This window comes from Pezoporus flaviventris, unplaced genomic scaffold, assembly GCF_033815535.1.
Source record: "Pezoporus flaviventris isolate CSIRO_AGI_PZ_B2104156 unplaced genomic scaffold, CSIRO_AGI_Pfla_v1 ptg000008l, whole genome shotgun sequence".
NCBI classification, from domain to species: domain Eukaryota; kingdom Metazoa; phylum Chordata; class Aves; order Psittaciformes; family Psittacidae; genus Pezoporus; species Pezoporus flaviventris.
The window spans coordinates 691,743-714,361 of NW_026892556.1; the positions used below are offsets into that span (position 1 = coordinate 691,743).

At 46.3% G+C, this 22,619-nt stretch overlaps 1 protein-coding gene across 3 annotated transcripts in view; it reads right to left on the bottom strand.

The window, feature by feature from the left end:
- The window catches only part of CSMD2 (CUB and Sushi multiple domains 2), a 268,199-nt gene that overhangs the window by 131,443 nt on the left and 114,137 nt on the right, over positions 1-22,619 (bottom strand). For 2 of the 3 annotated variants that reach the window (XM_061449789.1, XM_061449788.1), the window contains 5 exons: positions 19,280-19,392; positions 13,078-13,155; positions 6,208-6,295; positions 4,936-5,060; positions 2,441-2,562 (listed from right to left, as the gene is read on the bottom strand). In XM_061449789.1, coding sequence (XP_061305773.1) covers positions 2,441-2,562; positions 4,936-5,060; positions 6,208-6,295; positions 13,078-13,155; positions 19,280-19,392 — 526 coding nt within the window. The remainder of the gene's footprint in view (positions 1-2,440; positions 2,563-4,935; positions 5,061-6,207; positions 6,296-13,077; positions 13,156-19,279; positions 19,393-22,619) is intronic. The other variant, XM_061449790.1, reaches the window with a different exon arrangement.

A 22,619-nucleotide genomic window follows, 5' to 3' on the forward strand; every position in this document is an offset into this window, starting at 1 on the left:
CGTGAGCCAAGGAGGTGAATCCTCCCGTCAACACCACAGCCCTGGTGCTGCTCAACTAACACGGGCCCTGCTTTAGGTAAGCAAGAGAGAGTTTTGACACGTGCTTGTCAGAGGCAGCACTATGTGACTTGTTAGGTAGGAATACCAGTGACGGGGCTGGCATTAAAACACACACACCAGGAAATCCCAGTGCTGTGCTGAGGAACAGCATCTCGGCAGCTTGGAACAGCAGCTCAAGGAGACACGAGCAGGCAATGGAAGAGGTGGATGCTGCAGTGGCCTTCCCAAACCCATCAGTGCATTTCCCTGAACCCTCCCTGCTTCACAGAGATGGAGAGTTTTTCCCTACCTGTAAGTTACGCTTCCAGGAGGAAACATCCCAAACCCCTTCAGAACCTGGTATCACTGATTAACTGTTTCTCACTTCAAAGAAAAGAAGAAGGCAGTCTCTTTACAGAGGTAACACAAACTGCTGGGCTGACCGATCCATCCTTGCTTCAGTTGTGCTACACTTCTTCACAGTGCACGACCTTGCAGCCCACAAAGCACAAACTACACTTTCTTGTCCTAATGAATCTCTGCTCCAAGTTGTCAACTGCTGAAATTCATGGAGTTTACCAATCTGAAACCCCTTTAAGAATTATGAAAGCTGAGGACTTGCACATTCTGGGGTCTTTCATCAACAGTTTGCTATTACTCAGGTTTGAAAGCTGAGGAAGGAACTAAACAGGGGAAAAGGAGAAACCTTCCCTAAGTGGGAATTCACAAAGACAGTGAGATTTTGGGCAGTGAGGCAGTGTGCCCAGGTTGCTCAATGAGGGGAGCCACTCATCCCATCACAGTGCTGAGGAAGAGCACAGGAAGTCTGTGCATGAGGCTGGCAGAGAAGCAAATGAACAGAGCTGAGGATTCAACTCAATATTCAACACAAAAGCAATGCGACAAAGGGTCAATAAGACAGTGGACGTGGCCCATGAGCATCTCTTGACAACTGATTGCCATCTCCTCCTTCATCATTTGTACCGGAAAACCTAAGTGGAAGCGTGAGCCTACAGAACACCCAGGGCGCATCTACATCCAGCGCACAGCTCCTGTCACACACAGAGGTCTATTTTATATACTCAAAAGCTGGATTTTGCTGATGTCAGAAAGTCAAAGCTGCACAAAAATACAAACACATGTAATACATACACCACAGGCTAAGATGCTGATGTATTCAACAACCTGTCCATGCTCAGCCAATGTGTACCCAAGGGTCTGCAGGCCACAGGCTGAAAAACACAGCTGACACTTGAGCAGTAATAGCTGCTGTTAGATGTGGTCTGTTCTCCACTTGCACATTACCCTGATGAAGGAGAACCTCCTGGGTCTGATTAACCAGTAAATCACTCCTGATAAATCAGCACTGAAAAATATCCTGATTCCACACTCCAGTTTCCCAGAATTTGGGTCATTACTACACTCCCATGCAGCCAAACCAAGACATCCGCTGGATGAAATGACCAGCTAATGACAGCCCTTTAAACACAAACTCCTTCTGAAATTGGAACACAGGAATGCTCCTCATTAAAATCATAATCCAACAGCGATCTGCCCTTATTAAAGGCTTGAACTGGGGGGGGGGGGGGGGGGAGAAAGAAGCAGAACTCCACAGGTTCTGCAGCCAGCCCATGGCAAGCACTCCAGAGGGAAGTGAGAGCACAAGATGCCATCCCAACAGCGAGAAGGTTACAGCTGTGGGTGGTTCCCATCATCTCTAGAATAGCTGAGATCCTGGGATACCAATGTGTTTGTGAAACACCTTCCTTGGATCAGCAGCTGAAGGCTGAGCACAAAAAGCAGGTTTGTAAGAGGCAAGGACCATGGTGTAAGGGACCGTAAGTAGAGGAGCTCAGCAGAGGAGCTCAGTGCCTTGGCTCATGAACTATTGGAGATGATGTCAGCAGGAACCCAGACAACTGAGAAGAATGAAACTTGTAGTCTTCTATGAGCAGAAGATGATGAAGAGCACCTCAGAAAGTGCATTTTGAGCTACACAGCAAAGTGATTTTCGTCCATGTGTTTAGTTCTTGAGAGAGGATCAGGCTGAGTTTGCAGGGCTGGAAGAAGCTGATCATTGCCCTCCCTCAGCCAGTGGGAAATGAAAGGACTTGATCTTACAAAGAGCAAGGCAGTCAGGCATCACTCCGCATGATCAGTGACACCAGACTTGAACTGCACATGCAAACCAGTAGGGAGATAAATCCCACCAGCCTCCCTGCTCCCAACCTCAGTGAGCACCGACAGGACTCGTCTGTACCTCTACTATACTACAGGGGTACAACATCAGAGACCTGAAAGGCTGAATTCAGGGACCAGTCCTCTCGGAAGAAACACAGCTACACAACATTTCAGCTAAAGCACTAAAGCAAGGACATGGAGAGGCAGCTCCAAGACCTACCTTGGCTGGATTGAGTGCAGTGATGACCCACACACAGTAGGCGTTGTTATCGTACTGCACAGGGTAGTTGGGAGAAGTTATCACACCACTGGGACCACGAAGGTACATGTCACACATCCGAGCTGTGAAGAGGACAACAAGACAGATGTGGGAGTGAGGTCTCAGCTTTGGGATGTGTGCTGTGTTCTCTGAGGAGGAGGAGAGGAGTAGGGATGCAGACATATGGAAGCAGGAGAGAATTACAAATTGCTGCTCTGTGTTGTTCTCGCTACCCAAAAGATTCCTCTTTTCCCATGGAACAGAGATGAAGGATTTTCTGTGATGAACAGATGAGAGGGGTGCTTCCAGGGGCTACATCAAACAGTTGGACCACCAGACCAACCCCCACCAACCCACTCTCTAGTGCTCGGACTGATTTTATGTTAAAGCCCTTACAGAAATACTTTCATGTCCAGGAGAGTGAAACCAACACGACAGGATACCAGGAAGGATCGGTTCCTTTTCAACATCCTCAGAAAGCCATTTTCCTTTCTTCATTATAGCCCCCCCAAAACACTGCACAGCAAGTATTTATTTGGCAAGGGTTGGCTTTGTTTGGTTCTGAGTCCACACTCATGTCCAAGAGGGCAGCTCAACTTCGTATCTTAAAAAGGTAAAGCAGAAGCTGGCAAGTCCTTAAAAGCAGGGAAATTTTTGTCTATTGTCTTTTGTTGTAATATTTAAGCAGAAAACATGAAGAACAGCACCTTGGTTTTGTGACTGCCCCTGCTGTTATGATGGATCCTCAAAACTGATTTATCTCAAATCTCAAAGGAGCTACATTTGCACACGTGGCATCTGCAAGGCCTTTCCCCCCCTCCAAATGGCAGTAAAGCATGGAAAATGATCTCCTGGCCAAACTGTCTGCCTGCACGCAGGGGTGGTCCCAAGGGAACATGAGGAATGCTGAGAAACAGCTCAGGAAGGAGCTGAGGGCATCAATCCATGATGCTTAAACCTCTCCGCTCCTTCCCCCTTCCCATGTGATCCCATCCCAGGATCCAGAGGCAATCTGCTGTAGACAGGGAAGCTCAAAACCAGCCTCCAAACAGTGGCAAGAGGTTTGATCACTGGGTATTAGAAACTGCTACTCTCCAGGGGGCTGAAGGCTGGCTCAGCAGGACCCTGCCTTCTGCAAGTTGAGGGGAACACAACAGCCACCAACAGGATGGAACAGGCAGAAAACCAATGACTTACAGCAGAAATAAAAAGCAAATGGAAAATTTTTAAAAAGAGAAAAACCCCAAAAGTTAGCAGTTTAAAAAAAGAGTTGATTCACAGAATCCTACTAATGCAGGCAAATCCTTCCTTATCTCCTGCAAGAGGCCACCATAAATTTCCTTTATGGTGTCACATATTTATGCCAAATATCCTCTTACACTGATTCAATTTATTCGAGGCTTGTTTCAAGAATTAGATGGGATTCCAAAGCCTTGAAAAAAACCTGTGGATGAAATTACAGAGAAAAGAACTGAAAAAAATACCAATTTCTGACTTTAAGAGCTTTAGAGGGATTTAATTAAAATTATTACAAGTTGTTCATTATGAGCATTACAAATATCATAATTATGCATGTGACTTCTGAGAGAGAGCGAGGAAAACAAAATGGCCAAGGGCAAAATGGGCATTAGTGGGTTTCCTGCTGAAAGGAAACTCCATTCACTGTCAGCTCCTGGCTGGGCCACAGAATAATCGGGATGCTGCTGGTGAGGAACCACAGGGCAAGTAATCCCACATGGCTGCCTACCAGCAGCAAGTTCCAGTTAAAACAATCTCTATCTTAGCTTTCCCAGACTTTATCTCAGGTTTTCACCTTTTCTCCCCTCTCCTCCTTATCCCACAAAAAGAAATACCTGGAATGACGAGAACGGAAGGGGACAGAAAGCACTGCTAAGAGGATGTAGTACACAGCCACGAAGGACTCAAATATCTATATGGTGCAGAGCTAAGAGCTCATGAAGCTCCGCAGTTAATGGCAATTGCTTTATGAGTTCCATCATGCACACAAAAACGTGTTTTTCTTAAAACTTGAATTTCTGGAATCAGGCAAAGGTTCCTCTCTCAGGCCTGTGCTGAGAAGACTGGAAATCTGAACTCATATTACACTCGTGCTCAGCCAGAAAACAAGAATGTCCATTAGAAAGCACCAAAGATCCCAGTGACTTCTGACCACAGAGCTGGCAAGACCAAATTCCCATTTCCAGGAGCACAAATGCACTCAGTGCTGTGCTGAACACAGTGGTGCAGGGCTGAATTTTCCCAACAGGCTGTGAGCATTGAAAGGGGCTCATCCAGCTCTGCCCTTCCACGAGGCAGAGTTTCAAAACGGAGCTGGACCCCATGAGGTTGAGAACCAAGCGATAACAAGTTGAGGGTGGAATGGGTGATGCACGAAGGTGACGTTAAGGAGATGGATTCTCTCATCAGTTCTAACTCAATAAAACTTGTCTCCTCACCTCTGCACACTGGCCTGTGGTCACTCCACGCCACGATTATGTCGCTCACTCTCTTACAGGTGATGCTTTTGGACCCTTGCAAATCGTAGCCCTCGTTACAGGTGAACTGGATGCTGGAGCCTAACCTAGCGGGCAGAACAAAGCGGGAGGTTAGCAGCTGCCACGCTTCTGCAGCAACAGGCTTGTCACTTACTTTTTGACTGTCCCAGTGATTCTCCAAGTTGTGAACACAGAGTTCACCAGCCCTCCAGGCAACAGCAGGGATGAATGAGGGGCAAACCTGTGCCTCACGCATTTGCTTGTGCTGGGTGCTGTTTGCCTGAGGTGGTGATAGTCCAAGAACAGATCTGAGTCCTTCAATGCAACTTCAGTGGGAATTTTATTCAGTGCGGGAGCACAGACTGAGCCCCAAGAGATGACACATTCAGCATTCTTACAGAGGGAAAAATACATCTTTATCTGCTTTGTTCTTTAGTCCATCGCTCTGGATTCAGATCCTTTGCTGGTTTAAGCCAGTGCTGCCTTGTTCACACTTTACTGCAGCTGACATTTATCCTACAGCATTTAGGGACTATTGGGACCTCTCTTTCCTCTGCCCTCACCCCTCTGATCCATTTTCCGGATTTCAGGAAAATTTGATAGACTCCAGTTAAATTGAAAGATACTTTTAGTGAACAAAACAGTCATCGACAGCAGAATGAGATTAAATATTGATTCACCATTGCTAACAGCAGGCTCATTTTTTCCTGCCTGCTTTGAATGAATGCAAGCAACTAGAAGAGAATAACAGCATTGTTTTAAACTCTGTGAGAAAACAATTATCTAGCACCACGTGTACTTATCGACAAGGAACTGTACCAGTGCTTTGGGAAGTCACCTCAAATTCACCAGGGGCAGGGCCATGCTGTGATTTAAGCTAATTTGAGAAGTGATTTTTTTGCTGTTTAAGACAGTTCTTTCTGCACTTAACCGGAGGAGGGAATGACAACAAACATTGATTATATGAGCCTGGCTAAATGCCCATGGTGTGAAAAGAGAAATGCTCTGAAAGAGAGATCATTACAGATCCTCACCTGGGCCACGCTCTCACATGTGCACATTTATACACACTCATTCTTCCACATCACGAGTCTCAGCAAGCTTTCGAGAGAGAACACATTCAGAGGTGTGCACATGGTCTGTAAGAACAGACTACATAATGCCAAGGAGCACACAACAGTTACAGACAGTAGCTTTGCAGCATGCAGAAACACACACAGAAAAGGTTCTTACCTAAAATCGTTGCCTATTCTTTTGCCTCTCTCTGGAATCCCAGGGTCTGGACACATATTATGTCCCTGGGACACACCAACCTGAGTTACTACAAAGCAAAAACAGCACATACAGAGACAGAATAGCAAAAGAAACATTCTTTCATCAACTGTCTTGGTGGATGTGGAGAGAAAATGGCAACTGGTAGCTCGAAAACCTGAACGTGTTCCATTTGGTTTCAGAAAACACACAGCTTTGGAAACAAATGTAACTGGAACTGTTTCAGCTCAGTTTATACACCCAAGTGTTTCTAGGAAATGCCAGCTAGGGACGCAGTTTTCCCTCCGTTCCACTACAGAAGTACCTCTGAAAAGAGGGTTCATTCCATTCTGCACAAGGACACCAATTAAACAGCCCATTTCCGAAGCCTGTGATGCAAGCAGCCACCCGCAGAGGACAAGGTGACAGCTACCACCCTCCAACCCCCCCAGTGAGAAAACAGCTCGGTGAAAAGGCAGCTGTATGATACCAGGGCAAGAACCAAGCACAGGACAAAAGGGAGGAAGGAGAAGGGAAATGTAAGTCTGGCGTTTTAAAGCAAGTCATTTAGTCTGAGTATGAAAAATTCGATGGAGCAACCTCAATGTAACTGCCAACAGACATGGAACCTGTGAAGTGGTCAGCAGCACTCAATAAACACCTTCAAACCTCATCCTCCATCTCCCCATTTCCACCTTCCCCCTGGCAAATGGCACAAACAGGAATTCAAGCACTCATTTGGGGTGGCTCCGGGCAGGATAAGGTGAGATCTGGCAACAGACAGATTTCAATTCTGAATTCCAGTAACTGCCAAAACACACAGTAATATGGAGCAAAGTGGGGGCTTTGTCACGGAGCTGGAGAAGTTGATGTGACTGAGCTTTCTGCATCACTAAGGTAAGGACACGAAGAAAACACACGCCTTGGCAATGATGCTGAAGCAACAAAGCATGAATCTGCAATGAGCGTGTTTCTGCTTCCTCTGCCTAGCACTAAAGGAAAATCCCAATTACACTCCAGAACACACTGCGTTAGCACAGTGCCCCACAGACCACTGCCAACTGGAGGATGGTTCAGTGACAGGCATGTTTCTCACAACAGACGCTGGCTCAACAGTCCGAGATGGGCATGGCACTGAGCAGGGTGGAAGACGTGGAGGAACGTGCATGTAAATATCTGCGTGGGAAGGTAAGCATGTGGAGTAGGTACAACAGACACAGGCTGCACAGTGCAAACACACAAAAGCACGACTCATAATCACACCCTGTGTCTTGAGGCACTACATCTGGAAGATACAGTGCTGCTCCTAGGAGGATGGAAGGATCACGCTTCTGCTCATGCTGGTACAGGGCTTTCATCTGAGCATCTACACCTCACTGCTGGCTTCCCACGGCTCGAGGTGCTAACATCTCATCTCAACCCCCCCCGTTCTGAAAGGGCCTTTGTCTCTCCTGGCCCCCCCTTCCACCCCACCGCAACAGAGCCAGCCCCCTGCCCTGAGCACAGCGGACGGGGTCAGGGCTGTCCCTGCTGCTGCTGCCCAGGGCTCGGCGTTCAGCACGATGCTTTGGTGCTCCTCCACGTGTCAGAGGCCACAAGAGTCAACAGAGATGCAGTCTGACGGGAAACCAGGCTCCTGAGAGGTTGCTCTCCCTCTTGCATATTCATAACCTCACACCTCACACTACTCTCAGTCACGAGGACAGAGACAGGAGCATGAAAGCAGCACACGGCACCTTTTGATGGCTGTGTTTCGTAGGTACAAAGCTTTGCTGCCACCTTTCCCAGTCTGCCATGATTCCAAACGTACGAGTCGGGAGGAAGTGAGCCCCTGTCCAGGGAAGGGATTCACCTCCAATGTTTTCAGCAGCGGTGCCCCAGTAACTGAAGCAGCCATGGTAAAGTCCTGCTCCAGGAACGCGTTATCTCCAGCAGGTCTGAGATGCAAAGCAATTTGGTAATCCTTCTGCAAAATGAAATCACCAGCTCCCAAGAGCCCTTCTGCTAGAGCCTGCCATGATATAACTGCTTCTGAGGAAGGAAAGGTCAGCTGAGCAAAGCCCACAGGGGACAGTCTTCCTTAGGGGTTCTTAAATCACTGCCTACCTACGCAAGCATGATGACTGTGCATGCAGATATCTCCAAACAAAGTAAAGTTAACACACAGAGTGTACAAACAAGGGTTGCATGGCACAGGTCCATGAGGTATTGAAGCAAAAGTGCTAGATTTCTCATCTTCTATACCTTCCCCAGAGTAAAGCCACACCGAATGAGATACGCCTGTAAGGTACATGTGCACAGTTACAGCTCCTATAGATATATCTGCATTCAAACACCTGGATGCTGCTTCTCACATAGCAGATTACCCCATTCCCTTTCCACATCAGAATCTTTCTCCCATGGCCAAAAGACTATGCAGACAGCATCTGTCATGCCCACGTTAGTTACTCTGCGCTGATACCACACCCATTTATGTCCCATACCAGATGACAGCGAACCTCCAAGCCTCTGGTTCAAGCTTTGGGAGGAAGCAAGGCTACAGATGACCACCCAACCCCACAGGCAGGCTGTCAGTTGCCAACTGCATCTCCAAAGACTAAAACCAGTTCTCATTAGCTAGCATTATATTAATATCAATATATCACATGTAGATAAACCAGAGAACAGCTAAGATAAAACAGAGCAAGGGGGAAAGGAAAGATATCTCCATTATCTGGTTGGGATAGTTGGGGCATTTTATTTGTACAGCAAAAGAAAAGGAGGAGATGGATTAGATGGTCACTTATTTGTTCTTCTATCTTTTGTTTTAAACACACACACACACACACACACAAATATAACTAAACCAAAGGTTATAAAAGGTATTTGTTATGCTGAGAACTTGCTGTCAGTACAGTGCTCATCTTCCTGAAGGTTTGACTGATCTATGCCTGGGCTGGAGCCCTCCAAAATGAATTCTTCAAGGTTACTAGGAAAAACAATAGCTCTTAAAAACTGTGATGAACTGCTCAATTTCTCCATTATAGGCTCAAGGATTCTCTCCCCCAAGCCACAGAACTACTTTTCCACCCCTTCATTCTCCTCCTGAGTTTTTCAACAACCTCTTTCTCATCATGCATTCCCTAACAGCCAGTTATGATTGCAGCGTTTGGCACAGTGATTTACTCCATCTGTTACAAGAATTGAGAACCTTCTTTAGTTGTCTGCATCTCCCCATGTTAATACAGGAAGTTCACTTACAGAGTCCCAAGGGACGATTTTTTATTGAATTTAGGACTGTAAAATATCAACTACAAAACAAAGCAGCCTCTAAAAAAGGTTTTACAAAGACTCCACATTTCTCAGCAAGAGAAATACGGTGAAAGGCAGTGAGCTCTTCTGCTGGCATGGGGAGAGGGAGGGAAGCACTGTGGCAGCAGTTAGCTGTTTTAACTGGTCATCGTTGTGATCCCGCTGAGGATGGCGGTTATTCCACGCAAACATCAGGTCAAGTTAATGGGTTACAAAATTCAGCCCTAAAAGCAGCAGAGGTGACCTACTGACAGTGTGCTCACCCCAAGGACGAGCTGGCTGCCCTTCCGATCCAGGAAGGTCGTTCTGCACCCATCAACCAAGTCTCAAACATCTCCAGGCCTCACGATACTGATCCAGATGTTAAATACTCACGTGTCTAGTGATAAGCAAGAGTGAAAAGGGGACAGACTTGGGCTGTGAGGCCCTAACCCTAGAGAAGGCTATGCCCTGCTGGAAATGCAGCTGGGGAATTCCGAGCCCCTATTTCACACCTTGCTGCAACCTGCACACAGAAGTAGGCACCTTCAAAAACATTCACAGCCCTTCAGATTTCACAGACCATTTGCAAAGGCTGTGTGTGCAGCACTGCCCTACTCAGACCACACACAGCTCCTCTCAAAGAACCCCAGGCTGGCTCTTCCATGGCTCAGTACTCACTGCTGCAGCGCCGAGTACCTAGAACCTACCACACACTTTGCTGAGAACTACGAGTGGTCAACACCTCCCAACTGACTTTGCATTTGTACATTCAAAATAGATCTTGGTAAGTCTGAATACACAGATCTTGTCCTGCTTCGTACAATCCCTTCCAGTAACACCCAGCAGCGCACCTTCAGGTATGCCTCCTTCAAAGGTCAGAAAAGCAACAGTGATGTTGTTTGGTAAAGCAAAGCACCATGTTTTTCCCACTGTGTGACCTGGAATACGTACATTTACACAAGAAAGAAGTGATCTGCTAAATGCAATCTAAAATCAAAACTATTTTTCCTATCTTGTTCCCTAGAGCAGTATTATTTTTCCCCTAAAAATGACTAAATCAAGATGTCCAAACCATGTTAGGGATGGTGAATTGTGCAAGGCACTTGATTTCAGTTTCAAATAAATACGTCTGCAACCCAACACAACCAGTACCCCCCAAAGTCTGTATTTTTATGTATTTTCTGAAGTAGTACAACAGGTGATACGTGGCTATGTGCTGCCTCCATTCAGACACATAAAACATACAGGCTTTAATCTGGCCAGGTCCATCCAGGCAAACACAAGTCCTTTGAAAGACCTGCAGGGGAATGAGCTGCCTTATTGTGGCCACGGATTCTTCAAGGGAGAAGAGCACTGGAAAACGCTGCTGGTAAGAATGTCCTTGAAAACAGAGCACGGCTCAGCTGTGGCCATTACCAAGAGACACAGAAATTCCTGCTTTGCTGGTATTTGAGCCAGATGAAACAGAGCAACACCAGCGACCTTCACAGGTCGTTAATCAGCCTGTCCCACCTGCATAATCATCTCTGGTGCATCCGCAGACTCCTAAGCTCAGGAAAGCTGAAGAGGAGAAGGGGCCCGGCTCACCATGCAAATCTAAAGAGCAAGGGGAAAGAAGAGAGAACGTTTGGGGCTCCATTTCCTGAAGCCACCTTCTCTGGAATCAGCACTTCTGAAGCTGGAAATTGACTGTGGCAGAGGTGTGACAGCAGAAGGCTGTGCAAGATAGAGGTTAATCCGGGTTTACAACCCAGCCCTTGCTGAGAGCAGTGCACACGGAAGGAGCTGAAGGCAAGGGGCTGCGGCAAGCACCAGGAATTTGGGCCACAGCACTATCACCATCTCTATTATTACAGCTTAACAGCTTTCAGGCTAAGCTGCCTTCCTATGCTCTGTTTTGCCTTATCAACTATGACAAGATTAGCACTACCCAAGATGCTGAATTGACAGCTTTGAAGACTGGAGCCTGCTCTCCATTGGGCGAGGATAAACTGGGCAGAGACAACACAGACTTCCTACAGTTTTATCCTCGGAAGCAGAGTAGGACTGTGACAGAGCAGTATACACCAAAAAGGGAACCTTGGTCTGTCTCTTACTTGGCCTTCAGCACCTTTCCCTTACAGCCCCTTGCAGGGACAGTCATTAAGAATGTTCATTAGCAACAGTAAAACCACAAGGACCCAGCTGAGCACTGCCAAGAAGGGCAACCAGGAATCCTCTGTTCTCAATACCAGAATACTTGTATACAGTAAACCAATGACTCCACACCAGGCTAGCATTTCTCACTCGGTGAAGACTCCATTCCCCACATTATCCAATATCCCAGACAGTGCATAACCCACTCCAAACACATCCTTTGTCTCCCGTGCCCATGCAATCAGAGCTAGTCCTGTTTTCCAACAGAATCTCATTCTCAGTGAACTGCAGTGTTTATCACAATGAGCTGTTTCTTGGCAAGAACACATCAACCAGAGCATCTTGCAAACAGGGGCTTTCCCTTAAAAATGGAATTCATTTCCTCTGAACGCACCTCGCCTGTGTTCTGCGCTGGAGATGTGGGGCAATTTACACCCTGCTCTTCAGCCTCCTTGTTGGGCTCGCTCCTGAAAACCCAGAGCCCACGAGCACTCTCATGTAGGCCTGCAAGTGAGCTGCTTTGATTTCCGCCAGCCAGTTCAGCCACGGCACTTAACTGACTTCTGCATCCAAAATTCAAACGAATGAGATGCCCAAAGAGCACCTCTTGGTGGGTGTAATGAACCGTGCACACAACGAGCCATCGCCTCTAAAAACTGATTTAAAATCATTCTGCTCCTCTCTGAATTCGTATAAAACAAAAACTTGAGTTAATTCAGACCCCTCCTGTTCAATCTTAGAGCCCCCTTAACAGCCCAGGGGCCTGTCCACAGTCACACACACGACAAAACTCCAAGTCTTGCTTCTGAAAAGAACCTGAAGTAAAGATGAATGGACCTAATGGATTCACTTCCTGCAAGAGGAACGTGCAGCAGTGACCAAGTGGCATTCTGTGCACGCCTCCAACACATTGACCACTAAATACACTGGAAGTAAGTGAGAGAGAGACCGTAACAACTGGTATCACGAGCTCTTGCACAGCAGTGGTTTGATTTTTCTGCAGGGACATAAAATGCAAAGCCAAAAAGAGAGAGACTGACACTGCCTCTAGATTTTCCAACAGGTCTTTTTTGGTGCGGCTCCTTATCCCTACTTCTCATTTTACAACAGTAACGATAATTCACTTTGCAATATTGTTTGGTTTGACACTGTCCACTCTAAAAGACAGCAGAAGTCATGGACCCCAGCCTGTCCCTGAGCAGGAAGCATACAGTATATATTAAATGCACACACATCAGTCCCCTCCATTCCCACTTCAAGGAGTTAGTATATGCTTGCGAATAGAGCACTGGAAGGAAGTGATGCAGGAATGCAGAGGGAAGAGAGGGAAAAGCATTAAAACTTGAAAGAGTGACAAAGTCTTAGAGATTACTGGAAAGTAAATGAAATGTTCAAGGAGATCAATACCCAAGAGACAGCGTAAGGAGGAGCCAAAAAACTTACACACTGATGTCTTCTGGTTGTTGTCCTTGCTGGGCATCAGCTTCACCCCTCTGGACTTCAGTTCCATTTGCTTTTTGACTACAGAGATTTAAAATAAAGACAAGGAAAAGAATTAGCTGAGCTTTAGGAATGACTTAAAAAGAAGCAACAGCTATATACGCTGCAGGACATCCTGCATCCATCCCTCACAGCTTCACTGATCCCAACCCCTCAGAACCACTGGGGTTTCCTTTGCATTCACCATGTTAGGTCTGCACTAGTGTCTTTGGGGAATCTGAGCCAAGCTGACCTAACCTGAGTAATACAAACAGGACACAACGCCCTTCATCCCCAGGTCACAATGCCATTTCCCTGCACACACTAAACCCAGCAAACACAAAAGGGAACTTCCACGAAACTTCAGGGATCCTGGGAATGAAACGCTGAGTTAGGTTCACCCAGTTCTACTGATGCAGTTATTCCATGAACACATTGTGCTGTAAAGCCATTTTCTGCTTCTGTGGGAATACAGCGCTCAAATGAACACCCATAGCCTAAGGACTGCAAACATGATCTGCGTGAACAGTACACTCAGAGATGCAGTAAGATAGCAGGAAAAAGCAGAGCCATATTAAACCCATATTACTGGCAAAGGATAAATTCACAGAGCTGCTACCAGTAGCCACAGGAGCATCAACGATAAAATCTGCATCGTGGCTCTACCAGAGGTGCTGCTGCGACCATCCCCTTTAAACATCATCCAGAAGATGAGAAAACACAAGGGTAGCATCGAGATTTCCAACCATCCATCACCAGGGGAGTCCTGTCCTTCCTCCCAACATGAAAATTCACAGTATGCTACAGATTGGAAGGGACCTCGAAAGATCATTCCCCATGTAACCAAGCAGCTATTTGTTTTTATTATCTGGACTTGGCTGTTACCGAGGCTCTCTCAACACAAGAGGGTTCTGCACAAACCCCACACTGTCAAAACCATCTGGATACCGGCAGACAGACAGTGGCTTCCTGCAGCACGCACACCAGTAGTTTTTACTAACACACAGGATTCGTACTGGCACATTTGAAGTTAATGTGGTTAAAAAACAATCTCCCAGCAGAAAGCATGATGTCCAAACCACTTTATAGGATCCTTTTGCTGATGAGCCAGTCCTTATCTATGGAGGAAAACAGCCTGTCTTCCACTTCAAACTGTTCTTTTCTTGTTCGTTATCTTGTCATACTTTCATCCCTAAATTAGCACATTTCTAAGACAAAGTTGTCAAGAAAAATTACTGATATAACTAACAAGGGGGTTTTAATCATGCTTTTCTTGCCTTTAAGGAAAAAAAATCTGTTTATAACATCTGTTTGCAGGAACTTCAGACAGGGAGATGTCAAGTATCATTCCTTGAAGCTTACCTAAAGTAGTGCTTTCCGGAGCTAGATGCTAGCTTGGAGCTTTTTGTTCATCGTTTGGTTACAGCTTTCTGCTTTCTCTTAAAATAAAGCAGTTACAGCTCACACTGAGAGCTGGATCAGGACTCGGGGCACGGGGGTCTCCCCAGAGCAGAGGGGGAGAATCCCCTCCCTTGACCTGCTGTTCACGCTCTGGGGATGTGGCCCAGAGCATGGGGGGTTCTGGGCTGCAAGTGCTCACTGCTGGGCCCTGGGGAGCTTCTCCTCACTCCACAAAATACTAGACTGGGATTGGGAAGAGTTTGCAGGGTGCTTCCTACAGACACTCCACAGCACTGAACCCATCGTCAGCACTGAAGAGGTCCTGCTCTGCTCCGCCTCCATAGCGCTGCAGTTAAAGGTTCTCTGGCACTTTCCAAACAAGCACAAGGATAACCTCGGGGGCACGGCCAGTCCTCCCTCCCAGTCAATAAAACACAGAGCAGCCCAGGTACCCCAGGCTGAAGTTGAGCTCTTGCAGGATGCACAATGGCTCGTGACTGCAGGATCTAATTCCCTGCGCTCTGAGGTCCTTCGGGGCACAATCGGTGAGACAGCAGCTTTATAAAAATAATCTCCATTTTTTACATCCTCCGCAACTTCCCATCCCAAATTCCATTACCCAATTAGCTGTGATTGTTTCCCCAAGCCACACACAGAGAGGTGCAGGGCTGCTGATTTCTGCATGATTAAGTAACCCTGCGCATTAAAGGACAAGGAAAGCTTTCCTATCACGTGTCTATGCCCCGCACCAGGTACCCATGCTGACCCCACGGATGGGGCAATGCATCCCTGGGAGGGTCAGCTCCTGTCCCCAGGGAACGGGCTGTTCAGCAGGATCTAAAGCAACCTGCAGTGACTTCAGAGGGCTGCTCATCATCACAGAGTCCAGCAGAAGGCAATGGGCACCGAGGTCACAGCTCCAATACATCTGGACTGCACTCTCGTAAGGACATACTCATAATGAAGTCCATATTCCTTCCTGCCTTCCGGAACCTGCGAGCAGACAGAGCCCCGCTCCGAGTTCATGGCTAATGGAAAGCCCAGCTCCAAAACACCCAACAGTAATGAAAACAAGCAGCAGAAACCAGACATTCATTACTAAGGATCAATCCTAAAATACAGAGACTAAACCGCATTACCCATGAAGTATATGCTCCCCTAATTGCATCGTGTCTCTTTGAACAATAATTGATAAAGAGAGATCACTACAGACTCTCCTCTTAATCCCTCATTTTGTTTGCAACATGGAGACGTAATGATGAAAGTCAAGCTTTACAAATGACTCAATTTAGATTAGAACAAGTCAGAATACAGCATCACCTGCTTTTTAAAATAATAAATAAGAACAATTCTCCTCTTCCGTGCCCTCAAATTTCTGCTTTATGAAAATCTATTTTGTTTAGAAATCAGAATGTGGAACACGACTACAAAGGACTGTGTCAGGATAATTGGATGAACAGAAATTCCTCTGTTTTCTGGAGGGGTTTTGCTGCTCACACGTATCTGATAGATCTAATGGAATACTCAGCGTCCTGTCACATTTGAAAGATGACATTACGAAGCTTTCCCAGCGAGCAGGCAGTCTGTGGTGTTTCTTTTAAACCACTTCATGTTGCTCAAAATGAGGATTTAAGGAGGCATTTATTTATTTTTAATTTGGAAAACAGCATTTCAGCAAAAATCCATTCCAGGAACCTCTGTTCCCCTTGCTGGGGAACGCTATTAAATACAGATTTGCCTGAATCTCTTTTCCTCCTCCTTGGGGTGATTTAGTATCTTAGGATCAGAGACTGGTTTGGGTTGGAAGGGACCTCAAAGCTCCTCCAGCTCCAAGCCCTGCCACGGGCAGGGACCCCTTCCACTGGAGCAGCTTGCTCCAAGCCCCTGTGTCCAACCTGGCCTTGAGCACTGCCAGGGATGGGGCAGCCACAGCTTCTCTGGGCACCCTGTGCCAGCGCCTCAGCACCCTCACAGGGAAGAGCTTCTGCCTAAGAGCTCATCTCAGTCTCCCCTCTGCAGGTTAAAGCCATTCCCCTTGGCCTGTCCCTACAGCTCTTATATCATGTAGGACACTATGGCAGGTTGCTTATAGGGATCCTTACTTGAGATGTAGGTGAAGAGAAACACCCTTGAATGCATCCACTTTGAAACTCTTCATTTATGCCTTCCACCAGCTACCCTAAGCAATGGCTTTTTAGGAGTCAGAGCCTACAACAAGCACCAGGATTTTCTCATCTCTGCCTCTCTCAGGATTGCCCAAGAGACCTAACAGGTTGCACAGCATAAGCCATAACCCCTTTGCAGCCCAAGCTGTGATTCAAGATGGATATTGACAGATCTGTTAAAAATGAAGCATTTATATTTATAGACACATATATATCCTTAAAAGCCATTTAAGTGGTGGGGTATGTGCCACAGATAGTTCATCAGAGCGCTCCTCAGGGCGACAGGCCTGTGGGTATTCTGCACTGTGCTATGGGCAACACTCACCCTCATTCATCTTCCCACCAGAGCGTGGAAGACAGAAGGGGAAGGGAATGGGGTGGGGAGATCAATAACAAATGTAATTATGTGTTGGTAAATCAGCTAAAAAGCAATTTGGGATCCAACTTGTGTCATAAAATATGTGGAGAGATGGACTACAGCAGCCAGAGCATTACTTAGATCTGTTTAGCATCGCTTTAAATTCAGCAACATTTTCATTGCCTCATTTACAGCCCCTCATCACTATGTGACAGGGGGATGACACCCAGCTGTGCTGTCACCTGCTCCCAGCGAGGCACTTCGACCTTGTTTTCTTACCACATGCAGGTTTGCTTACCACCTTTGGGGAAAGAAGGCAGAAGGAGTGGGAGGAAGGAAAAGAGATCGATGCACTGATTTCTCCACAGTCCATTTTATTTGCTTTTACAGGGCATGGGGAAAAAAGTATCTGCAGGAATGCAAGATTATTTTAACTCTCCCTGGAAGGGAACAAATTGACTGTATTGAGCAAAGAAAACCTGTATACAGGCTGATTATATCTAACCTTGCTTTTATATTCACAAAGAGATTTCCAAATTAGGGCAAGGATTAGGAAGAGCCGAAACAGAACTTCCGTTCTGCTAAAGCTGAGATTCAACATTAAACAAACTGGAAAGGAAACTATTTTCTTATAGATTATCAGCAAAGCCAGATACTGTCACAGAGGATATAAGATATTGACAAATTATGTACATATATGTCTTTGGAAAACAGGCAGGTTCATCCTAAGCCTCTCTTCCTTCTCTCGGACAGCGCTGGGGCTTGCTTCAGTGCTACTGCTGAAACACATCTTAGCTGCTCTATTTCCTATGGTATTACACATCCTCTTCTGGATGTATTTATTTCCATTAAAGTACTTATGTTCAAGCAAGGTCACGCTCCTATGAAAAGGACGTCACGTTTTGAAGTGGCATTGGCATCTCAATGTTCTACAGGCACAGCATCCCTGGCTGCAAACATCCCGCCTTTATACCCGGTTTGCTTCTTGTTTTAAGTACCGAAATCTTCCCGAACGTAAAGAACCTGACAAGCTCCACAAAAACCGGCTCATGTGTCACAATCTCAGCGTCAGATTCCCTTCACCAGGAGGCAGAGGTTATTCAGTGCCATTTCAAGAGCACGTTTTCAAGCACATCTTTTCAACGCTCAAAACACAGCAGCACAGCTCATTACCAACAAAACAGTTTCCAGGGAGTGCGCTAGATTAGAACCCTCTGACATTTACCTAATCAGAGGAAATTATAACAGTAATCTTTACTGTTCTATTTCAGAAAAAAGCATGATTCAGACAGGTGTTTTAATAGAAAGCAGCAATCATGACAGCAAAGGAAAATGTCACATCAAAAGCCATCGGCTGCACAGAGTCATTTGTTACACAGCAAAACCAACGGGGTTTTCCTTGGAATTTCAAGTGGTTTGTATGTTAAAGGAAAGCAGGGGAAGTTAAATAGCAATAGTGATTCATAGAGTAAAGCCCACACTGGGGCCATGACAACACTGCTAAGTCTAAACAAGCAGGGAACGAACACACAGGGCAGGTCTGGAGATTTAGCAAAGGAAACTCCTCTCTCTTCCACTTTATTCCTTTAACATCCTGGTCTATAGCTATGGCACTTCTCATCAAACTCCTATTCCTTCCTTTTCAGGAAAGCTGAACGGCACTGACACAAACCCCCAGAGGGTGGATAAGGAACTGGATGTCATTCCTGCTCCTTCCCTGCTTCATTTTCCCTCTCCCTGATCCTGCCTGAAGCAACGCTGCACCCACAAAGTCCTTCTGAGCCCTCAGAAAGGATGGTGTCAGTTGTTGAAGGCATCCACTAACCCCCTGCTTTGGTGACCATTTGGTCCCAGACAGGCTGCACCAATGGGATGACCAGTAAAGGCAAAACAGCTTACACCTCATTCACAGGCTCAGTTCCCCCCCTACCTGAGCAGCATGTAAATGTAGACAACAGTCTCTGTGGGACTCTAGACAGCACCTCATCTGTCCCACGTGTCCCACACAGAACCTTCCACACACCTGCACATAAAGGAACATCTCTACCAACAGAGTATACAGTGAAAACGAATATACCTGCAGCTCTCGTGTTTGTGCTGCCAGCAGCAGCTCCCCTCACGACAAAGCCTGGACACCCGCTTGGAAAATGACCAGGACAGAAGGAGCATGCAGGAAGTTAGCTGGAGATTCCTAGGGAGAAGCAGTTCGGCTAAACACACCCTGCGAACAGTGAGCGCTCACCTTGATACTGGGCGCTGAACCCCTTCTGCCTGTGGTTGCCATCGGATGTGAAGTGAAGCCGCAGCCAGTTTTTACTGCTGATAACAGGGGGAGGCAAATTCATCCCAGTAAACCTGCAAGAAAGCACCAACAGGCAAACGTTATGACTGAGAATTACACCCCAAATACCTCTCCTTCCAGGTTATCTCCTGCTAATGAATGCAGGGAATGCCGAACGAGAACCAGGTGCTCAAAAAGAACACCCCCCATACCCCCCACAGCTGTTTCCTTCCCACTCCTTTGCGTGTCTTCCCATCTCCCAGTTACACATTTGTAATTACTGGGGTTTCCATTCCTCCCTGCTAAGGCAAAGGAGCAAGAAGCAGTGCTGTATGATCTATCCCAATGTGGAGAAGATTACAGCCATCAAACAAGAGGTGGAGAGCCCCACAGCCCATTAACAGTCCTTCGGCAACTGTTTCCTTTATACCTCTTTATACCTTTCTTTTAGAAGAATGTATTAAGCAGTTTGCTTTATTAAACTCCAGCTCATAAGTCTTGGCTGAGCTGTCACATGCCAAGTCTTAGTCCCAAACAATGTTTACCTAAGGCACAGCACATCTGAACTGAGGTCTGAAATGGTCACATTGACCACAGTGAGGGGAACAACACGGCCATGACAAAAGCTATTATGGAATCCTATTATTGTTAATGAAAGCCCAGTTCAGGTCTTTATGACAGACGGTCACTTAATTTAAAATTATTGGCTTCCAATACCTGTGCTTCTTTAGATGAAGGTAAAAGGATCCTGGAAATCTATGCCCATTCAAAAGGATACCTCACATTTCATTACCACACATTTTCAACAGCAGAATGGACAGCCGAGGAAATGTTTCACAAGTCCTTTGCTCAGCTACCACCTCCAAAGGTGAACGTGCCTTTTGCTAAGGCAATCAGCAGGACGGCAGGATGGTGCTCAGCAGCACTGATTAATGTAGATGAACCACAACGTCATCCTGCTCCGCTTGTTAATGACAGTGGGGACGGTTACACGGCATAACTAATGCATCTCTGCCACCTACAGTACGGCTTTAAACCCCGTGCTACGATTCTGCAGCATCCCGCCACAAGACGAAACCTGACTGGGAACATTCTTCACACCCTTCAATTGTTGAAGACTTCCTGTTCGTTCCCCTATTGATCATCTTCATCTCACTTTGGCAGAGCCCTCTGAAATACAAGGGGGTGTAAAAACGGATTCCATGTGGCCTCCCACCACCCTTGGCTAACTCAAAGCCAGCTGAACCAATTTCATGTGAAGCTTCTCTAAACTACTTACTTCAAACAAACATATTTGGGGCTGAGATCAAACCGGGGATCCTAAACCCAACTCTGAGAACGTTACTATGGCTGGTTGTTATGACAACTTAATACTCTTACCCCCAAAGGCTATTTTATTACTCAGTCTGAATCAATAGCCAAACTTTCATATATCATCTTTAGGTATGCCGAGGAAATTTCACTTTATTAACTGTGGGAACCCAGTAATTCAATTGCCTGATATAAAACCCAGAAAACAATAACATTAACTTGCCTGAATAAGGCAGAATTTGACTCTTCTGTCCTCAATTCCACTGCTTGTTTAAAATATACATACCCTTTTGAGAAGGGGATTGAGCAGCCTGCAGTAATCTGCTTACACACACTTCATTTTAGGTACATGAACAGTCCAATACTAACTTCCAGGATCCTGCATATGCAAAGTGCCTGAATCTCACCAGCTGAGGCAATTAACACATTGAAAATCAATTAGAAAAATAATGGATTGCACAACTTGCTACCTTTGCAATAGCAAAAATTATTAATAAAGGCAAAGCAGGAGCAGAGTAAAATAATCAATCATAACCACAGCGCTCTGACCCACTCTGCACTGTTGTAAAGAAATAGAGAAGATTTAGGGTGAACAAAAATGGTCCCCGAGTTTCCTGCATGGAAATCTTCATCAGCTCCGTATGTCACTTGCTTAAGACACTGTCAGCTTTTTGAAAGGACCAAATCAGCCAAGAAATCACTGCCAGGTCCTCGATTCCATATACACCACTGCTCAAAGTCAGCACACAAACCCACCATAGCCACCATGGCTCCAGTCTTACAGACCCCCTTTTTCTCCCTTTTGTAGTCCTATCCCTTTCATCTCCGAAGTTAAACAGCTCATTGTTAACACCAGGCTGCAGGTTGGGGTACTTAGAGCTAGTTTAGATCCCAGCTCCTGCTGATCATCAGTGCCCGACACAGGACAGCCCAAGACACACCAACAGTGACAGCAAAAAGAAAGAAGCTGCTTTCTTTTTCACATGCTCAGGCTAAATCATGAGGTTCCAGCAGCAGAGCAGCTCTGCACGTGTCAGGAACCCAAATGAAATCACTGGAACAAGCACATGGAAACCGACCATGCAACATGTGGAAGTGTGGGATTTGAGCAGTTTGGGGTTTTAGCTGATTCCAGTTAACAGAATTACTTCAGGAGAATAAAGGCCTTACTCTTTGACTAGTTTTGCTGCTTGCAAAGCTGTAACTTCAGGATCTGTCTCTGCACTGAGCCCCAAACCCTCCCATACATCCCCCATGAGGGGAAATCTCTATACAGTGGAAAAGGAATATTTAATCTGTGAATGCCAGCTTGGATGGGGCTTGGAGCAAGCTGCTCTAGTGGAAGGTGTCCCTGACCATGGAGCTGGATGAGCTTTAAGGGCCCTTCCAACCCAAACCACACTGGGATTCTACAATGTTATTTCTTAACATGGCTGGAGCTAGGCATTTAATGGAAAACATCACGCTCACCTGCGGTTAACTACCAGCTTTTCACCATGAGGCTCCCACAGCTTGAAAATAATGATGAGGAAGTATTAATGGTTAACTGATAATGCAATACTTAATTACAGATAAACACAGTTGAACTGAAGCAGCTGCGTGGCCTCTGAATGCAAATGCCCCGGGCTGCTGTCGATGAATCTCAAATGAAAGGGGATGGATGCTCAGTGGGCAGGAGTCCAAGAGCAACCACCAAACCCAGAGGAGCCCCCCAAGTCTCCTGCAGGAGCTACCGGCTCTCTGGCATGGGGGCAACGCCAGGCAGCCCCAGGTAGCACTGCCAAACCCAGAAGCACAAGACAAAGAGGCAGATGACGACAACGGCTGCGACAAGCTCTTGGAGAGGATGCTGATTGTGCCGTGACACAGAGCACACAGTGTCTGCGCTGCCAACTTCTCAAGGTCACAGTATTTTTCTTTATAAGCCCAACGCTGCCTTGCTGGCTTCAAGAAGAAGGAGGAGCCACGTTACAGAGACCTAGAAATGCAC